The 15,200-nt window shown below is 43.2% G+C and overlaps 2 protein-coding genes across 2 annotated transcripts; both read left to right on the top strand.

The window, feature by feature from the left end:
- Positions 1-678: 678 nt before the first annotated feature.
- On the top strand, positions 679-3,301 carry LOC145860302 (zona pellucida sperm-binding protein 3-like). The gene is made up of 11 exons (XM_082960662.1): positions 679-784; positions 911-1,095; positions 1,172-1,275; positions 1,550-1,641; positions 1,801-1,981; positions 2,225-2,330; positions 2,407-2,495; positions 2,576-2,667; positions 2,791-2,898; positions 3,012-3,053; positions 3,146-3,301. Exons 1-10 carry the CDS (start codon positions 721-723, stop codon positions 3,026-3,028), a joined length of 1,038 nt encoding a protein of 345 aa, XP_082816788.1. The 5' UTR covers positions 679-720; the 3' UTR covers positions 3,029-3,053; positions 3,146-3,301.
- Positions 3,302-12,462: 9,161 nt separating this feature from the next.
- LOC106569435 (zona pellucida sperm-binding protein 3-like) lies at positions 12,463-15,096 on the top strand. The gene is made up of 11 exons (XM_045694282.2): positions 12,463-12,568; positions 12,695-12,879; positions 12,956-13,059; positions 13,334-13,425; positions 13,585-13,765; positions 14,009-14,114; positions 14,191-14,279; positions 14,360-14,451; positions 14,574-14,681; positions 14,795-14,836; positions 14,937-15,096. Exons 1-10 carry the CDS (start codon positions 12,505-12,507, stop codon positions 14,809-14,811), a joined length of 1,038 nt encoding a protein of 345 aa, XP_045550238.1. The 5' UTR covers positions 12,463-12,504; the 3' UTR covers positions 14,812-14,836; positions 14,937-15,096.
- Positions 15,097-15,200: the final 104 nt, after the last annotated feature.

Genomic DNA, 15,200 nt, shown 5'->3' with positions numbered 1-15,200 from the left:
ATAATATCCACCCGGCACAGCCAGAAGAGGACTGGCCACCCCTCATAGCCTGGTTCCTCTCTAGGTTTCTTCCTAGGTTTTTTGGCCTTTCTAGGGAGTTTTTCCTAGGGAGTTTTTCCTAGCCACCGTGCCTCTTTCACATGCATTGCTTGCTGTTTGGGGTTTTAGGCTGGGTTTCTGTACAGCACTTTGAGATATCAGCTGATGTACGAAGGGCTATATAAATACATTTGATTTGATTTGATTATGTAAACTAGCGGACTTGGCCACCAATTAAATAGCTGGTCTTACCTTAACCTTGATCAGCATTTTGACTGTCGCATAAAATACGCTTTAAATCGATGTAAAAAAATACCTAATCCACACTTAGTGTGGTACTGTCAAATTGAGCAAACCAGATTGTTCAATCTTTTTGATTCAACTTTATTTCCTGTGTAAGTCACTATTCCGTCCGTCCATCGTGTTTTGTGAGACATAGGTTCCGCTTTGCAGACTACTTTATGGGGAAAAGATGTGACTATTACAATTTTTACTTTTTAAAACCCATAAAAATTCAAGGATGTTTTCAGACCAGGAAATACCAAAACTGATGACGTTGGTAAGTTTTTAGGTCTATAATTATCGCTCCTTGACCTCTCACAGGTGTTCAGAATTAAGATGATTAGGATCAATTGGTCCATAAATATTTGTAGTTTGTAGGCACTCCTAGATCATTCAGTCATGTCTCTCCTTTGGCAATGTGCAATTGTTTTGGCTGTTGTAGCAGCAAGCGCTGCCAATGAAGGTACGTCTAATAATGAACGCATAATATGATTACGCAGCGCTGAGACCATGTTAACTTGAATAGGCTACTTATCGCATGCTGACCCTTGAGATGTGAATGATGACATTATCAAATTAATATTTTTAGATTTTAATGTGGATTGTGAGAAACACTCCATTAAAGTGACATGGAAGGTCAGTCCAGAGCTGGTTGAAAATGCTGCCCGTCTTTTCCTTGGACACTGTGTTCCGTCCACATTTTCTGTTCTACCCACGGGAGAAGGGATGGCGACATTCCACTACAACCTCAATGGCTGTGCCATCAAGAAACGGGTAATGTCTGACTCTTGACCCAATGTATGCCATTTTGAATCCTGTGACGACTAATGCTTCTCCTTCTGTTCCCTAGGTGACTGGCAAAAAACACATCTATTCAACCAACCTGACTTACAGACCTGACCGAAAGCCCAAACCTGCTGCTATTAGTCACCATATTAAGTGTGTTTACATAAGGTAACCATCTATGCCAGGGGTACTCAACTCTTACCCTAAGAGGTCTGGCGCCTGCTGTCTTTCGGTTCTACTTTATCATTAATTGCACACACCTGGTGTCCCAGGTCTAAATCAGTCCCTGACTAGAGGGGAATGACTAACAAAATGCAGTGGAACTGAGTTGCGTTTTAGGGCTCTATTGGGTGTAGTGTACTGTAGCTATGGTGTTGGAATCAAATCTTCCTAAGCCTTCGCCACCTTCATTATTAAACCAAACATTCCCCCTTGTTTGTAGACCTGAGGGGTGGATTCCCCCATTCCTTATCCCTGCCTATGGTAGTGCTGAGGGTCATGGAGGATTGGTTTTCCACATGGCACTCCTCAATGGTGAGTGACTCATACAACATCAATTATTGTAAGAATATGTTCAGTCAACTTACCTGGTAAAGAAATTCCTAGCAGAGGACACTGCCCAAAGCTAGTTGAAACCTGTGGCTGTACAGTACGTATGAGCATTGCGCCCCTTCCCCTCTCTGTTGCATGTAGAAGACCTTACTGGTCTGGCTAAGACCAGCCTGTTTCCCCTGGGCTCTTTCATCCCCATCTGGGCAGCAGTGGATCAGAAGGACCATCAGCCCTTGCTGCTGCTCTTGGAGGAGTGTGTGGCGGCCACAACACCAGAACTGCAGTCTGCGAGCCTGGTGTACCCCATCATCACCAACAAGGGGTATGTACCAGACCTGGCTATGGCCATGTTTTGGTTTTTGACTGCCTAGCACTACACAGCCTACTCAAATGACCAACTCGTCATCAAGCTTTGATTATTTGAATCTGCAGTGTAGTGCTAGGGCGAAAGCCAAAATGTGCACTGGGGGGATTCATCCCATTAAAGTATGGAATACATTTTAAAGTTAGATTATTTGCTGGATGGAAGTTCTGTTTGTCTGCTCATTGCACAATGCATTTTCAGTTGCCTTGCTGATGGGAAGACGGGGAACTCCAGGTTCCTGCCTAGGTACCACTCGTCTGCTATTCTGCTTTACCTGCAGTCCTTCAAGTTTGCCCTAGGCGAGGAAGTGAGTGGACCACAAGTTCTCGGTATGACTGGGTTGTTTTCATACTGTAGCTCTTGACTGTTCTCTTTCACCCCAGGTGTATATTCATTGTAAGCTTGTTGCATGGGACCCTGAGGTTTTTGATATAGAAAAGAAGGCCTGCCACTACATTAAAGAGACTGGAGAGTAAGTATTGGTCACATTCTTTAACATTGGACCATAATGACGTTAGTGCCAATGCAACAGCCAACTTTTTTTATTCATAGATGGGAGCTGCTGGATGACCCGTCTCAAAGTGACCTCTGCAAGTGCTGTGACTCGAGTTGCAAGCCTCGGTTGAAGAGGGGTGTGGATTCAGGTATTTTGAGGCACTTCATTTCAAGCCTGAATGAACTGTTTAGTTCCATATTCATTTGAGCTGATCACTCTTGAGTTTCTGATGGGAATGCAGCTTGAAGTAATTCATTTTTTTTTTTCTCAGGACCCCAGGGCCTGGTTCAAAACTCTGTTCTTGGACCGCTCACAATAGTGGAATACTCTGAAACCCGGATCCCCAGTGAATTTGTAAAATATCCTACTGTAAAACAAGGTTGGTGATTTTGGCATTGAAGACTATAGTTTACATTTAGAAATGTATCAGATTTGATGCCAAATGAACTTGAACCTGTAACCTACTCATCTGTCATTGTGTTCTGTGTTCAGTTGACTGGTTGGTGTAATGGTCTGGAACACTTTGCTTGTCAGGTGTGTGTGCTGGTTATTGGCGGTAATTTTACTGTAACATCCCCCAACGGCAATGAGATGCATGTTACTAACAATTCTTCAACCTGTTACAGGGATGGCTGTCTTTTCTGTCTCCACAGCCATCTAATTGTTGGTGGCCTGAAGGGTGTGCATCACAGTACATTTAGAGAAGTGGTGGAAACTACAACCCAGTATGGATTTGAAGTCCTTTGACTTTAGCATGTTTCAATAAAATGAGTACTTTACAATGGTTTTTGTCTCTAATGGTTGTCAAAATGCTATGATCCTGATGAGCTGTACCCTAAATCCAGTAGTGCGGAGCCGGTATCTACACAAAATAGCCAAGAGGTGACCATCTGGTTGTAAGAAGATGATCACAATGTGAGTGCTCAGTGTTTTGCGACTTTGTGTTCTGGACTACCCAGTGTCCTTTTTACTCTTGAACTGTAACACTTTCTTCTCTTGGCATAATTAGTTTGCTAATGATAGTCACAGCAGGTGTTCATGCAATGGTAAAGCTATTTGAAAGATTGTCATAAGTGAACCTGGTTATTGTTGGCTATACTTTTTCAGCAGTAGCCCACCCCAAGATCAAATTGACACAAGCCAAGTTTAGAGATTGTAGGTGGCTGATGGCCATGCTTAGGTAACAATCCAGGAAAATGGCAGCAGTTTACATTTTAGTTCAAATGTAATTATTTTATTTTTTTAAGCAAGTGCCCATCAGGGGAATTTACCCCAAAGATTATGCCTTGGTTTCAGTGCCTTTCATACATCACCTGCAAAAATGCGTACCTTTCTAACGCTTATGTTCAGTTTAACTAGACTAAGGCAAGATTTAAAATCCCAGCAGTTCAAGATTAAACTGTTTCCATCAGTTTAATATTTTTGGCACATTCATTGGAATATAACTGATTAAACATTTCATAACACTGGCATTTCCCCTCTGACAGGTCACAAATGAATCCCACCCCAGTTAAATTTCAGCATAGCTCATGAGCCCAGTATTTGCACTGTATCCGGTAACAGAACAAGCGTCACGGGTTTCGTTCTGCCTTTTTTTTTTTTTTTTTTGCCTTGTCCTCCAGGAACCTCTTGTGGGGTGACGATGTCGACTGTAGCTGACTTGGCATTTTCCTTGGCCTGGGGGGCGACTCCAATATGGCCACTGTTTGTAGACCTGGTACTTTTGAACAGGAACTCATGACTATTGGTTCAATTATAATGGGCTCCCGAGTGGCGCAGCGGTCTAAGGCACTGCATTTCAGTGCGAGAGGCGTCACTAGACCCTGGTTCAACCGGCCGTGATTGGGAGTCCCGTAGGGTGGCGCACAATTTGGCCCAGCGTTGTTAGGGTCTGGCCGGGGTAGGTGGTCATTGTAAATAAGAATTTGTTCTCTACTGACTTGCCTAGTTAAATAAAATACACTGCTACTATATTTCCTAAAATGTGTGCTGACGTTTCCCTTTCTTACCAACATTTGGAGGAAGGTCACTGGAGACCTGTGGGGTGGAAGTTGTGGCAGGGGTAGAGGTCATGGTGGGTGTGAAGCCTTCAGCTTGAGCCAGACTGGTTGCTTGTGGGATATACGGATGGCTAATCCTGGGTGCCGCTACATAAAACTGTTAAAACCAGTCTATGCCTGCCAACTGCCTTTCCTTATTCAATGTGTTTTGGATTCCCATCCTCTCCGCCAGGTCAAAAGTAAGTTTTCGGACATCCCAGGGCTCTTTCCATTTTTGGGGTATGACACACCAGGTCTCATTCTAAAGAACCAATGAAAGACTGGTTACCCACCCAAATGGCCGTGGCCTGGGATTTGACCTGCTTGTCTCAGTGGCACCTCAGGGTTTTGGGTGGCACATTAAAAGCCCGGGCAGCTGCCTTAATGCCCTGCCTATGTTCAATAGCATTCAGGGCACAACGAAGCGCCTCTTCGCCATAGCCTCACAATCAGATATTTTCTTGTTAACTCATCTAAAAATAAACCAGAATTATCTTAGGAACGGTGGAGAACTGAACCTAGCCTAACCGTAAACCCTATTCTGACCCTAACCCCTATTCCTGCTAACTGGGGGATTAGCTGGCTATGATAGACATATTATGCTAACTAGCTGGCTAGCATTTATTTCACCTCAGACTTTCTGCTGGTGAGGTTGCTAGCTAGCTAACTTGGCTAGCCAGTGCCTAAATTACAGCTAGAAACAAATGATCAACCATAAAGAGATATCTTGCCGCATTGGTGTGGCAGGCGGATTCCTGCCCTCAACATACTAAGCTAACGTATTACTACTTTACTAAAAAAACAATCAAAATGCTTCTCTTTAAACAAATGGATGATTTATCTTAAGGCTTCCTTACATGTATGTATCTAACTTCATTGGAATATATCTGCAACTTTTTCTAAATTATAAATAATTAAACTCAATTGTTTTGATGGAATGACTTCAAAAATGTTGAAACAGAGGACATTTGTAGTTGATCAAGAATAGCGGCAGCCAGAGGAACTGTTGATTTTTGTTGTTGTTGTGAGTTACAGGGGGGAGGGCACGTCTTACCCCAGGGTGCGTCTCGCCCCATAGTACCCTATATCCCAGTTGATTTGATGTTGAATTTACAACACTTCTAAGCGATGAGTAAGAAATGGGAAAGTTCCAATTCCAAACAAGCTTAAGTCTCTTTCTGTACCTGTTCAAATACTCTGGAAATGCAGTATTGCTTTCTTCCTTCCATGAGATCACTAGCTATTCCATTACTTTTCCAGTGATTTTTTTTGTTTAAAAAAATTACATTTAGAAAGTTGACATAAACAAATAGTCTCGACAATTGAATTTCCTGCTACGGTGCGTTTTCAAAAAAATTGCTAAAAATGCGAATTAATACATTTGAGACAGCCTGTATGCACTGCCACCTATCTGTTTCATGTCTCAGGTAGCCCTCGAAAGCCAGCATGGACAGAATGCAATAATTGTCTCATGCCATATTATAATTGCACTCCTCTAGATCTGAAAAAATTGAACGGTGAAACTTGCATCCATCCAGTCAACCATAAAAGCAAGCCAAAGCAATTCAGGCATTCTTGAAAGTCTGGACAATCCTTGTCCTGCAAATAAAACATTTTATAGCAGAAAAAAATGATTTTGCAAGCAGTAGGCATTTCTAAATAAATGCAGTGGAACTTTATAGTTAGACCTGCTGGATGATGTTCTACCTTCAGAATTATTTGTGAATTTGTGTAAACAGGCAGCCCAATTCTGGTCTTTTCCCACTCATTGGCCTTTTGCTCAATCAGATCAGATTTTGGGCAAAAGATCAGAATTGGGATGCTTGTGTAAACGCAGCCATAGAAACCACAATCAGTTTTATTGGCACAAGATTAAGGGTGTGTTCCTCTGACCAGGCTTTGCTGAGGCATGCCAGATCTTACAACGCCTGGATAAGTATCAGCTAACCACATATGTTATAGCAATCTGGTTCCTGACACACTCATTGGTTGATGCATGTACTGTCTGAGCAAGGGATCGCAACCTAATGCTGTGTTCACTAACCAAGTGGTAATTCACCATATATGACTGGGAAGATTCCACTTGAACGGGCCTCCAACTGGTAATTACTAGTGGGAAACTTGTCTATCATCCTGAGCTCCCACATGCTGACCTCTGATGTCATCTACTATGAAAATTACCTCGATAATTGCATTTTCTTCAGGTAAATGCAACAACAAAACATTACTTATAAAAAGCAATCTATTAATATGGTTTTTGAACACTATAGTTTGTTTACAAGCATGATAGCTGTACTTTTAGTTTATTGTTTATGCAGCTTGTTCGCCATTAGCCAATCGGCATTTCTCAACGAGTTCAAAGCACGGGAATGCATCCAACTAGTTACGACTTCACAACTGGTAAATTCACATCTCCCACTTGGTTACAAATGCAGCATAAGTATCTGATAATTCATTGCAAGATTGGAATGAGTTCATACTAATGATTTCCAGATCAGTGATTGATTGCCTGTGTAACAGGAGTAAAATATACTTTATGTATTTCACCGAAAATCCCTCATATTTATTTTAATTTATTATTTTAAGGTTATTTTAAGATGTATTACATTACTTTCAAGAGTGAATTATTTTATTGTATTTCTTTTCTAAATTGTGTTAATGCTGTGATGTCATCAACGGGAGCCATGCTCTTACTCCTCAGTTTGCTCAGAGCGTGAGGAGGAGAGGCAAATATACTTGTATGGAGTCCAGACTGCAGCAGTAACTTTTGCCTTGTATTTGTATCCATTCCATGCAGTCATTGAAAGAGAGACAACCGGCTGAATTGTGTCCAAAGCCTTATCTTCCACCTACACCTTACCAGAACACAATGCAGAAAGGTACCGGTGCAGAACCGGTTACATTGGTGCCGTGACCCAGATCAGCGTGGATCATTGTGAATCGTCGTTGATCAACACCAGCTTGGTCGCCGGGAGTTGCTATGCTATAAATAGGTTGGAAGTGAAATCTCTTATACACGCAAGGGGGAAAAAAGCTAATGTTTTGTTAGGTATATCTCTTAGATTAACTGATTCATTTGAAATTGTTCATACATATTTCATTTTATTTGTGTATATTGATAGTGAATATGACTTATATTGTTGGAAAAGGAGAACGTGTCTTCGGTGATGAGCTTGAACTGGTTCTTGGGAGAGGGAGGTTTTCCAGGGAGTTGCCTCAGACCCCAGCTAGAACTATAGATGTAGATTCACCAAAGTTTTGCTCTACTCGGGTGCCTAACGACACACCCTCAGCTCCTGTAATTATGTCTAGTGACACTCACTCAGATAGTTCAGAGGTGGCCAGTCCTGACTTGGGAAATCTTATCACACAACTCGCCCATCAGATAGGACAGTCTATATCAGCTCAAATTAGGAAGGAAGGTGAGAGGAAGGAGGATAGCGGCGCACATGCTCAGAGCTCCAGTGCAGGCCAGACATTCGCTGACACACCCTCCCTTAATTTATTCGGTATGAACTTGGTCATGCAGTCAGACGTGAGAGAGCCTCTATGTTTCAGAGGGGATGGGTCTGACAAGTACTCAGTACATGAATGGGAGGAACTCATGGACGTTTACCTGAGAAAGAGGGGTGTGCCGGTCATAGAACAGTCGCAGGAGATCATGTCCAAGCTTATGGGGAGAGCTAGAGACGTCATAAAGATAACACTCCGCAGCAATACATCTCTGAAACCTCACGAGAACCCCAAAGTGATAATAGATATACTGAAACAACATTTCAGTGAGTTGACATATTCATCCATGCCTCTTGCCGATCTTTATAACACTTTGCCAGTACTAGGAGAAAATTGCCATGGAGGACTGGATCCGGTTGAACAAGGCATTAGATGTGGCCGACGAGTGTTTGAGGAGGCAGGGTCGGAGCACCGAGGACTCCAGCCGAGAGGTAATGATGATGTTTGTGAAACACTGCCCAGATCCTTCTCTTTCTGCAGATTTAAAGTTCAAAAAAGCTGATAGGTGGACAGCAGCTGAGATACAAGAACGTCTAGATAAGTATTAGTCTGAAATGAAAGCCCAAATGTTGACCAGGTCAAAGCACCCTGCTGCTGTGAGACAGGTGGTCACACATGTCCAGATGCCTGTACTTGAAGATGAAGTGACATCTTGTCCAGTGTCTCCTAACCAGAGTGAGGTAATTGTCGTGCTATAAATTCTCAGACAACCCAAAGATTCCTTGATGCCCTTCCAGACTCCCTCTGCCTACCCAAGGACGTCAGAGGACAAAAAACAGTTAACCACCTAACCGAGGAACTCAATTTAACCTTGCGCAATACCCTAGATGCAGTTGCACCCCTAAAAACTAAAAACATTTGTCATAAGAAACTAGCTCCCTGGTATACAGAAAATACACGAGCTCTGAAGCAAGCTTACAGAAAATTGGAACGGAAATGGCGCCACACCAAACTGGAAGTCTTCCGACTAGCTTGGAAAGACAGTACCGTGCAGTATCGAAGAGCCCTCACTGCTGCTCGATCATCCTATTTTTCCAACTTAATTGAGGAAAATAAGAACAATCCGAAATTTCTTTTTGATACTGTCGCAAAGTTAACTAAAAAGCAGCATTCCCCAAGAGAGGATGGCTCTCACTTCAGCAGTGATGAATTCATGAACTTCTTTGAGGAAAAGATCATGATCATTAGAAAGCAAATTACAGACTCCTCCTTAAATCTGAGTATTCCTCCAAAGCTCCGTTGTCCTGAGTCTGCACAACCCTGCCAGGACCTAGGATCAAGGGAGACACTAAAGTGCTTTAGTACTATATCTCTTGACACAATGATGGAAATAATCATGGCCTCTAAACCTTCAAGCTGCATACTGGACCCTATTGCAACTAAACTACTGAAAGAGCTGCTTTCTGTGCTTGGCCCTCCTATGTTGAACATAATAAACGGCTCTCTATCCACCGGATGTGTACCAAGCTCACTAAAAGTGGCAGTAATAAAGCCTCTCTTGAAAAAGCCGAATCTTGACCCAGAAATTATAAAAAACTATCGGCCTATATCGAATCTTCCATTCCTCTCAAAAAAATTTGAAAAAGCTGTTGCGCAGCAACTCACTGCCTTCCTGAAGACAAACAATGTATACGAAACGCTTCAGTCTGGTTTTAGACCCCATCATAGCACTGAGACTGCACTTGTGAAGGTGGTAAATTACCTTTTAATGACGTCAGACCGAGGCTCTGCATCTGTCCTCGTGCTCCTAGATCTTAGTGCTGCTTTTGATACCATCGATCACCACATTCTTTTGGAGAGATTGGAAACCCAAATTGGTCTACATGGACAAGTTCTGGCCTGGTTTAGATCTTATCTGTCGGAAAGATATCAGTTTGTCTCTGTGAATGGTTTGTCCTCTGACAAATCAATTGTAAATGTCGGTGTTCCTCAAGGTTCCGTTTTAGCACCACTATTGTTTTCACTATATATTTTACCTCTTGGGGATGTCATTCGAAAACATAATGTTACATTTCACTGCTATGCGGACGACACACAGCTGTACATTTCAATGAAACATGGTGAAGCCCCAAAATTGCCCTCGCTAGAAGCCTGTGTTTCAGACATAAAGAAGTGGATGGCTGCAGACTTTCTACTTTTAAACTCGGACAAAACAGAGATGCTTGTTCTAGGTCCCAAGAAACAAAGAGATCTTCTGTTGAATCTGACAATCAATCTGGATGGTTGTACAGTCGTCTCAAATAAAACTGTGAAGGACCTCGGCGTTACTCTGGACCCTGATCTCTCTTTTGAAGAACATATCAAGACTGTTTCAAGGACAGCTTTTTTCCATCTACGTAACATTGCAAAAATCAGAAACTTTCTGTCCAAAAATGATGCAGAAAAATGTATCCATGCTTTTGTTACTTCTAGGCTGGACTACTGCAATGCTCTACTTTCCGGCTACCCGGATAAAGCACTAAAGAAACTTCAGTTAGTGCTAAATACGGCTGCTAGAATCCTGACTAGAACCAAAAAAATGTATCATATTACTCCAGTGCTAGCCTCTCTACACTGGCTTCCTGTTAAGGCAAGGGCTGATTTCAAGGTTTTACTGCTAACCTACAAAGCATTACATGGGCTTGCTCCTACCTATCTTTCCGATTTGGTCCTGCCGTACATACCCACACGTACGCTACGGTCACAAGACGCAGGCCTCCTAATTGTCCCTAGAATTTCTAAGCAAACGGCTGGAGGTAGGGCTTTCTCCTATAGAGCTCCATTTTTATGGAATGGTCTGCCTACCCATGTGAGAGACGTAGACTCAGTCTCAACCTTTAAGTCTTTACTGAAGACACATCTCTTCAGTAGGTCCTATGATTAAGTATAGTCTGGCCCAGGGGTGTGAAGGTGAACGGAAAGGCTGGAGCAACGAACCGCCCTTGCTGTCTCTGCCTTGCCGGTTCCCCTCTCTCCACTGGAATTCTCTGCCTCTAACCCTATTACAGGGGCTGAGTCACTGCCTTACTGGTGTTCTTCCATGCCGTCCATGGGAGGGGTACGTCACTTGAGTGGGTTGAGTCACTGACGTGGTCTTCCTGTCTGGGTTGGTGCCCCCCCCCCCCCTCCCCCCTTGGGTTGTGCCGTGGCGGAGATCTTTGTGGGCTATACTCGGCCTTGTCTTAGGACAGTAAGTTGGTGGTTGGAGACATCCCTCTAGTGGTGTGGGGGCTGTGCTTTGGCAAAGTGGGTGGGGTTATATCCTGCCTGTTTGGCCCTGTCCGGGGGTATCATCGGATGGGGCCACAGTGTCTTCTGATCCCTCCTGTCTCAGCCTCCAGTATTTATGCTGCAGTAGTTTATGTGTCGGGGGGCTAGGGTCAGTCTGTTACATCTGGAGTATTTCTCTTGTCTTATCCGGTGTCCTGTGTGAATTTAAATATGCTCTCTCTAATTCTCTCTTTCTCTCTTTCTTTCTTTCTTTCTTTCTTTCTTTCTCTCGGAGGACCTGAGCCCTAGGACCATGCCTCAGGACTACCTGGCATGATGACTCCTTGCTGTCCCCAGTCCACCTGGCCGTGCTGCTGCTCCAGTTTCAACTGTTCTGCCTGCGGCTATGGAACCCTGACCTGTTCACCGGACGTGCTTGTTGCACCCTCGACAACTACTATGATTATTATTATTTGACCATGCTGGTCATTTATGAACATTTTAACATCTTGACCATGTTCTGTTATAATATCCACCCGGCACAGCCAGAAGAGGACTGGCCACCCCTCATAGCCTGGTTCCTCTCTAGGTTTCTTCCTAGGTTTTTTGGCCTTTCTAGGGAGTTTTTCCTAGGGAGTTTTTCCTAGCCACCGTGCCTCTTTCACATGCATTGCTTGCTGTTTGGGGTTTTAGGCTGGGTTTCTGTACAGCACTTTGAGATATCAGCTGATGTACGAAGGGCTATATAAATACATTTGATTTGATTTGATTATGTAAACTAGCGGACTTGGCCACCAATTAAATAGCTGGTCTTACCTTAACCTTGATCAGCATTTTGACTGTCGCATAAAATACGCTTTAAATCGATGTAAAAAAATACCTAATCCACACTTAGTGTGGTACTGTCAAATTGAGCAAACCAGATTGTTCAATCTTTTTGATTCAACTTTATTTCCTGTGTAAGTCACTATTCCGTCCGTCCATCGTGTTTTGTGAGACATAGGTTCCGCTTTGCAGACTACTTTATGGGGAAAAGATGTGACTATTACAATTTTTACTTTTAAAACCCATAAAAATTCAAGGATGTTTTCAGACCAGGAAATACCAAAACTGATGACGTTGGTAAGTTTTTAGGTCTATAATTATCGCTCCTTGACCTCTCACAGGTGTTCAGAATTAAGATGATTAGGATCAATTGGTCCATAAATATTTGTAGTTTGTAGGCACTCCTAGATCATTCAGTCATGTCTCTCCTTTGGCAATGTGCAATTGTTTTGGCTGTTGTAGCAGCAAGCGCTGCCAATGAAGGTACGTCTAATAATGAACGCATAATATGATTACGCAGCGCTGAGACCATGTTAACTTGAATAGGCTACTTATCGCATGCTGACCCTTGAGATGTGAATGATGACATTATCAAATTTATATTTTTAGATTTTAATGTGGATTGTGAGAAACACTCCATTAAAGTGACATGGAAGGTCAGTCCAGAGCTGGTTGAAAATGCTGCCCGTCTTTTCCTTGGACACTGTGTTCCGTCCACATTTTCTGTTCTACCCACGGGAGAAGGGATGGCGACATTCCACTACAACCTCAATGGCTGTGCCATCAAGAAACGGGTAATGTCTGACTCTTGACCCAATGTATGCCATTTTGAATCCTGTGACGACTAATGCTTCTCCTTCTGTTCCCTAGGTGACTGGCAAAAAACACATCTATTCAACCAACCTGACTTACAGACCTGACCGAAAGCCCAAACCTGCTGCTATTAGTCACCATATTAAGTGTGTTTACATAAGGTAACCATCTATGCCAGGGGTACTCAACTCTTACCCTAAGAGGTCTGGCGCCTGCTGTCTTTCGGTTCTACTTTATCATTAATTGCACACACCTGGTGTCCCAGGTCTAAATCAGTCCCTGACTAGAGGGGAATGACTAACAAAATGCAGTGGAACTGAGTTGCGTTTTAGGGCTCTATTGGGTGTAGTGTACTGTAGCTATGGTGTTGGAATCAAATCTTCCTAAGCCTTCGCCACCTTCATTATTAAACCAAACATTCCCCCTTGTTTGTAGACCTGAGGGGTGGATTCCCCCATTCCTTATCCCTGCCTATGGTAGTGCTGAGGGTCATGGAGGATTGGTTTTCCACATGGCACTCCTCAATGGTGAGTGACTCATACAACATCAATTATTGTAAGAATATGTTCAGTCAACTTACCTGGTAAAGAAATTCCTAGCAGAGGACACTGCCCAAAGCTAGTTGAAACCTGTGGCTGTACAGTACGTATGAGCATTGCGCCCCTTCCCCTCTCTGTTGCATGTAGAAGACCTTACTGGTCTGGCTAAGACCAGCCTGTTTCCCCTGGGCTCTTTCATCCCCATCTGGGCAGCAGTGGATCAGAAGGACCATCAGCCCTTGCTGCTGCTCTTGGAGGAGTGTGTGGCGGCCACAACACCAGAACTGCAGTCTGCGAGCCTGGTGTACCCCATCATCACCAACAAGGGGTATGTACCAGACCTGGCTATGGCCATGTTTTGGTTTTTGACTGCCTAGCACTACACAGCCTACTCAAATGACCAACTCGTCATCAAGCTTTGATTATTTGAATCTGCAGTGTAGTGCTAGGGCGAAAGCCAAAATGTGCACTGGGGGGATTCATCCCATTAAAGTATGGAATACATTTTAAAGTTAGATTATTTGCTGGATGGAAGTTCTGTTTGTCTGCTCATTGCACAATGCATTTTCAGTTGCCTTGCTGATGGGAAGACGGGGAACTCCAGGTTCCTGCCTAGGTACCACTCGTCTGCTATTCTGCTTTACCTGCAGTCCTTCAAGTTTGCCCTAGGCGAGGAAGTGAGTGGACCACAAGTTCTCGGTATGACTGGGTTGTTTTCATACTGTAGCTCTTGACTGTTCTCTTTCACCCCAGGTGTATATTCATTGTAAGCTTGTTGCATGGGACCCTGAGGTTTTTGATATAGAAAAGAAGGCCTGCCACTACATTAAAGAGACTGGAGAGTAAGTATTGGTCACATTCTTTAACATTGGACCATAATGACGTTAGTGCCAATGCAACAGCCAACTTTTTTTATTCATAGATGGGAGCTGCTGGATGACCCGTCTCAAAGTGACCTCTGCAAGTGCTGTGACTCGAGTTGCAAGCCTCGGTTGAAGAGGGGTGTGGATTCAGGTATTTTGAGGCACTTCATTTCAAGCCTGAATGAACTGTTTAGTTCCATATTCATTTGAGCTGATCACTCTTGAGTTTCTGATGGGAATGCAGCTTGAAGTAATTCATTTTTTTTTTCTCAGGACCCCAGGGCCTGGTTCAAAACTCTGTTCTTGGACCGCTCACAATAGTGGAATACTCTGAAACCCGGATCCCCAGTGAATTTGTAAAATATCCTACTGTAAAACAAGGTTGGTGATTTTGGCATTGAAGACTATAGTTTACATTTAGAAATGTATCAGATTTGATGCCAAATGAACTTGAACCTGTAACCTACTCATCTGTCATTGTGTTCTGTGTTCAGTTGACTGGTTGGTGTAATGGTCTGGAACACTTTGCTTGTCAGGTGTGTGTGTGTGTGTGCTGGTTATTGGCGGTCATTTTACTGTAACATCCCCCAACGGCAATGAGATGCATGTTACTAACAATTCTTCAACCTGTTACAGGGATGGCTGTCTTTTCTGTCTCCACAGCCATCTAATTGTTGGTGGCCTGAAGGGTGTGCATCACAGTACATTTAGAGAAGTGGTGGAAACTACAACCCAGTATGGATTTGAAGTCCTTTGACTTTAGCATGTTTCAATAAAATGAGTACTTTACAATGGTTTTTGTCTCTAATGGTTGTCAAAATGCTATGATCCTGATGAGCTGTACCCTAAATCCAGTAGTGCGGAGCCGGTATCTACACAAAATAGCCAAGAGGTGACCAT

The sequence above is a fragment of the Salmo salar genome, chromosome 14 (genome assembly GCF_965601325.2).
Source record: "Salmo salar chromosome 14, fSalSal1, whole genome shotgun sequence".
In the NCBI taxonomy this organism is placed as follows: Eukaryota; Metazoa; Chordata; class Actinopteri; order Salmoniformes; family Salmonidae; genus Salmo; species Salmo salar.
This window is presented reverse-complemented; position numbering and strand designations above follow the sequence as displayed.

What these genes read in the sequence shown, in the direction of transcription:
- LOC145860302 (XM_082960662.1), top strand. Translation starts at nt 721, where the DNA reads ATGTCTCTCCTTTGGCAATGTGCAATTGTTTTGGCTGTTGTAGCAGCA. An exon ending in GCTGTGCCATCAAGAAACGG is followed by an intron (nt 1,096 to 1,171) that starts GTAATGTCTGAC and finishes TCTGTTCCCTAG; the next exon opens with GTGACTGGCAAAAAACACAT. An exon ending in CCACATGGCACTCCTCAATG is followed by an intron (nt 1,642 to 1,800) that starts GTGAGTGACTCA and finishes TGTTGCATGTAG; the next exon opens with AAGACCTTACTGGTCTGGCT.
- LOC106569435 (XM_045694282.2), top strand. Translation starts at nt 12,505, where the DNA reads ATGTCTCTCCTTTGGCAATGTGCAATTGTTTTGGCTGTTGTAGCAGCA. An exon ending in GCTGTGCCATCAAGAAACGG is followed by an intron (nt 12,880 to 12,955) that starts GTAATGTCTGAC and finishes TCTGTTCCCTAG; the next exon opens with GTGACTGGCAAAAAACACAT. An exon ending in CCACATGGCACTCCTCAATG is followed by an intron (nt 13,426 to 13,584) that starts GTGAGTGACTCA and finishes TGTTGCATGTAG; the next exon opens with AAGACCTTACTGGTCTGGCT.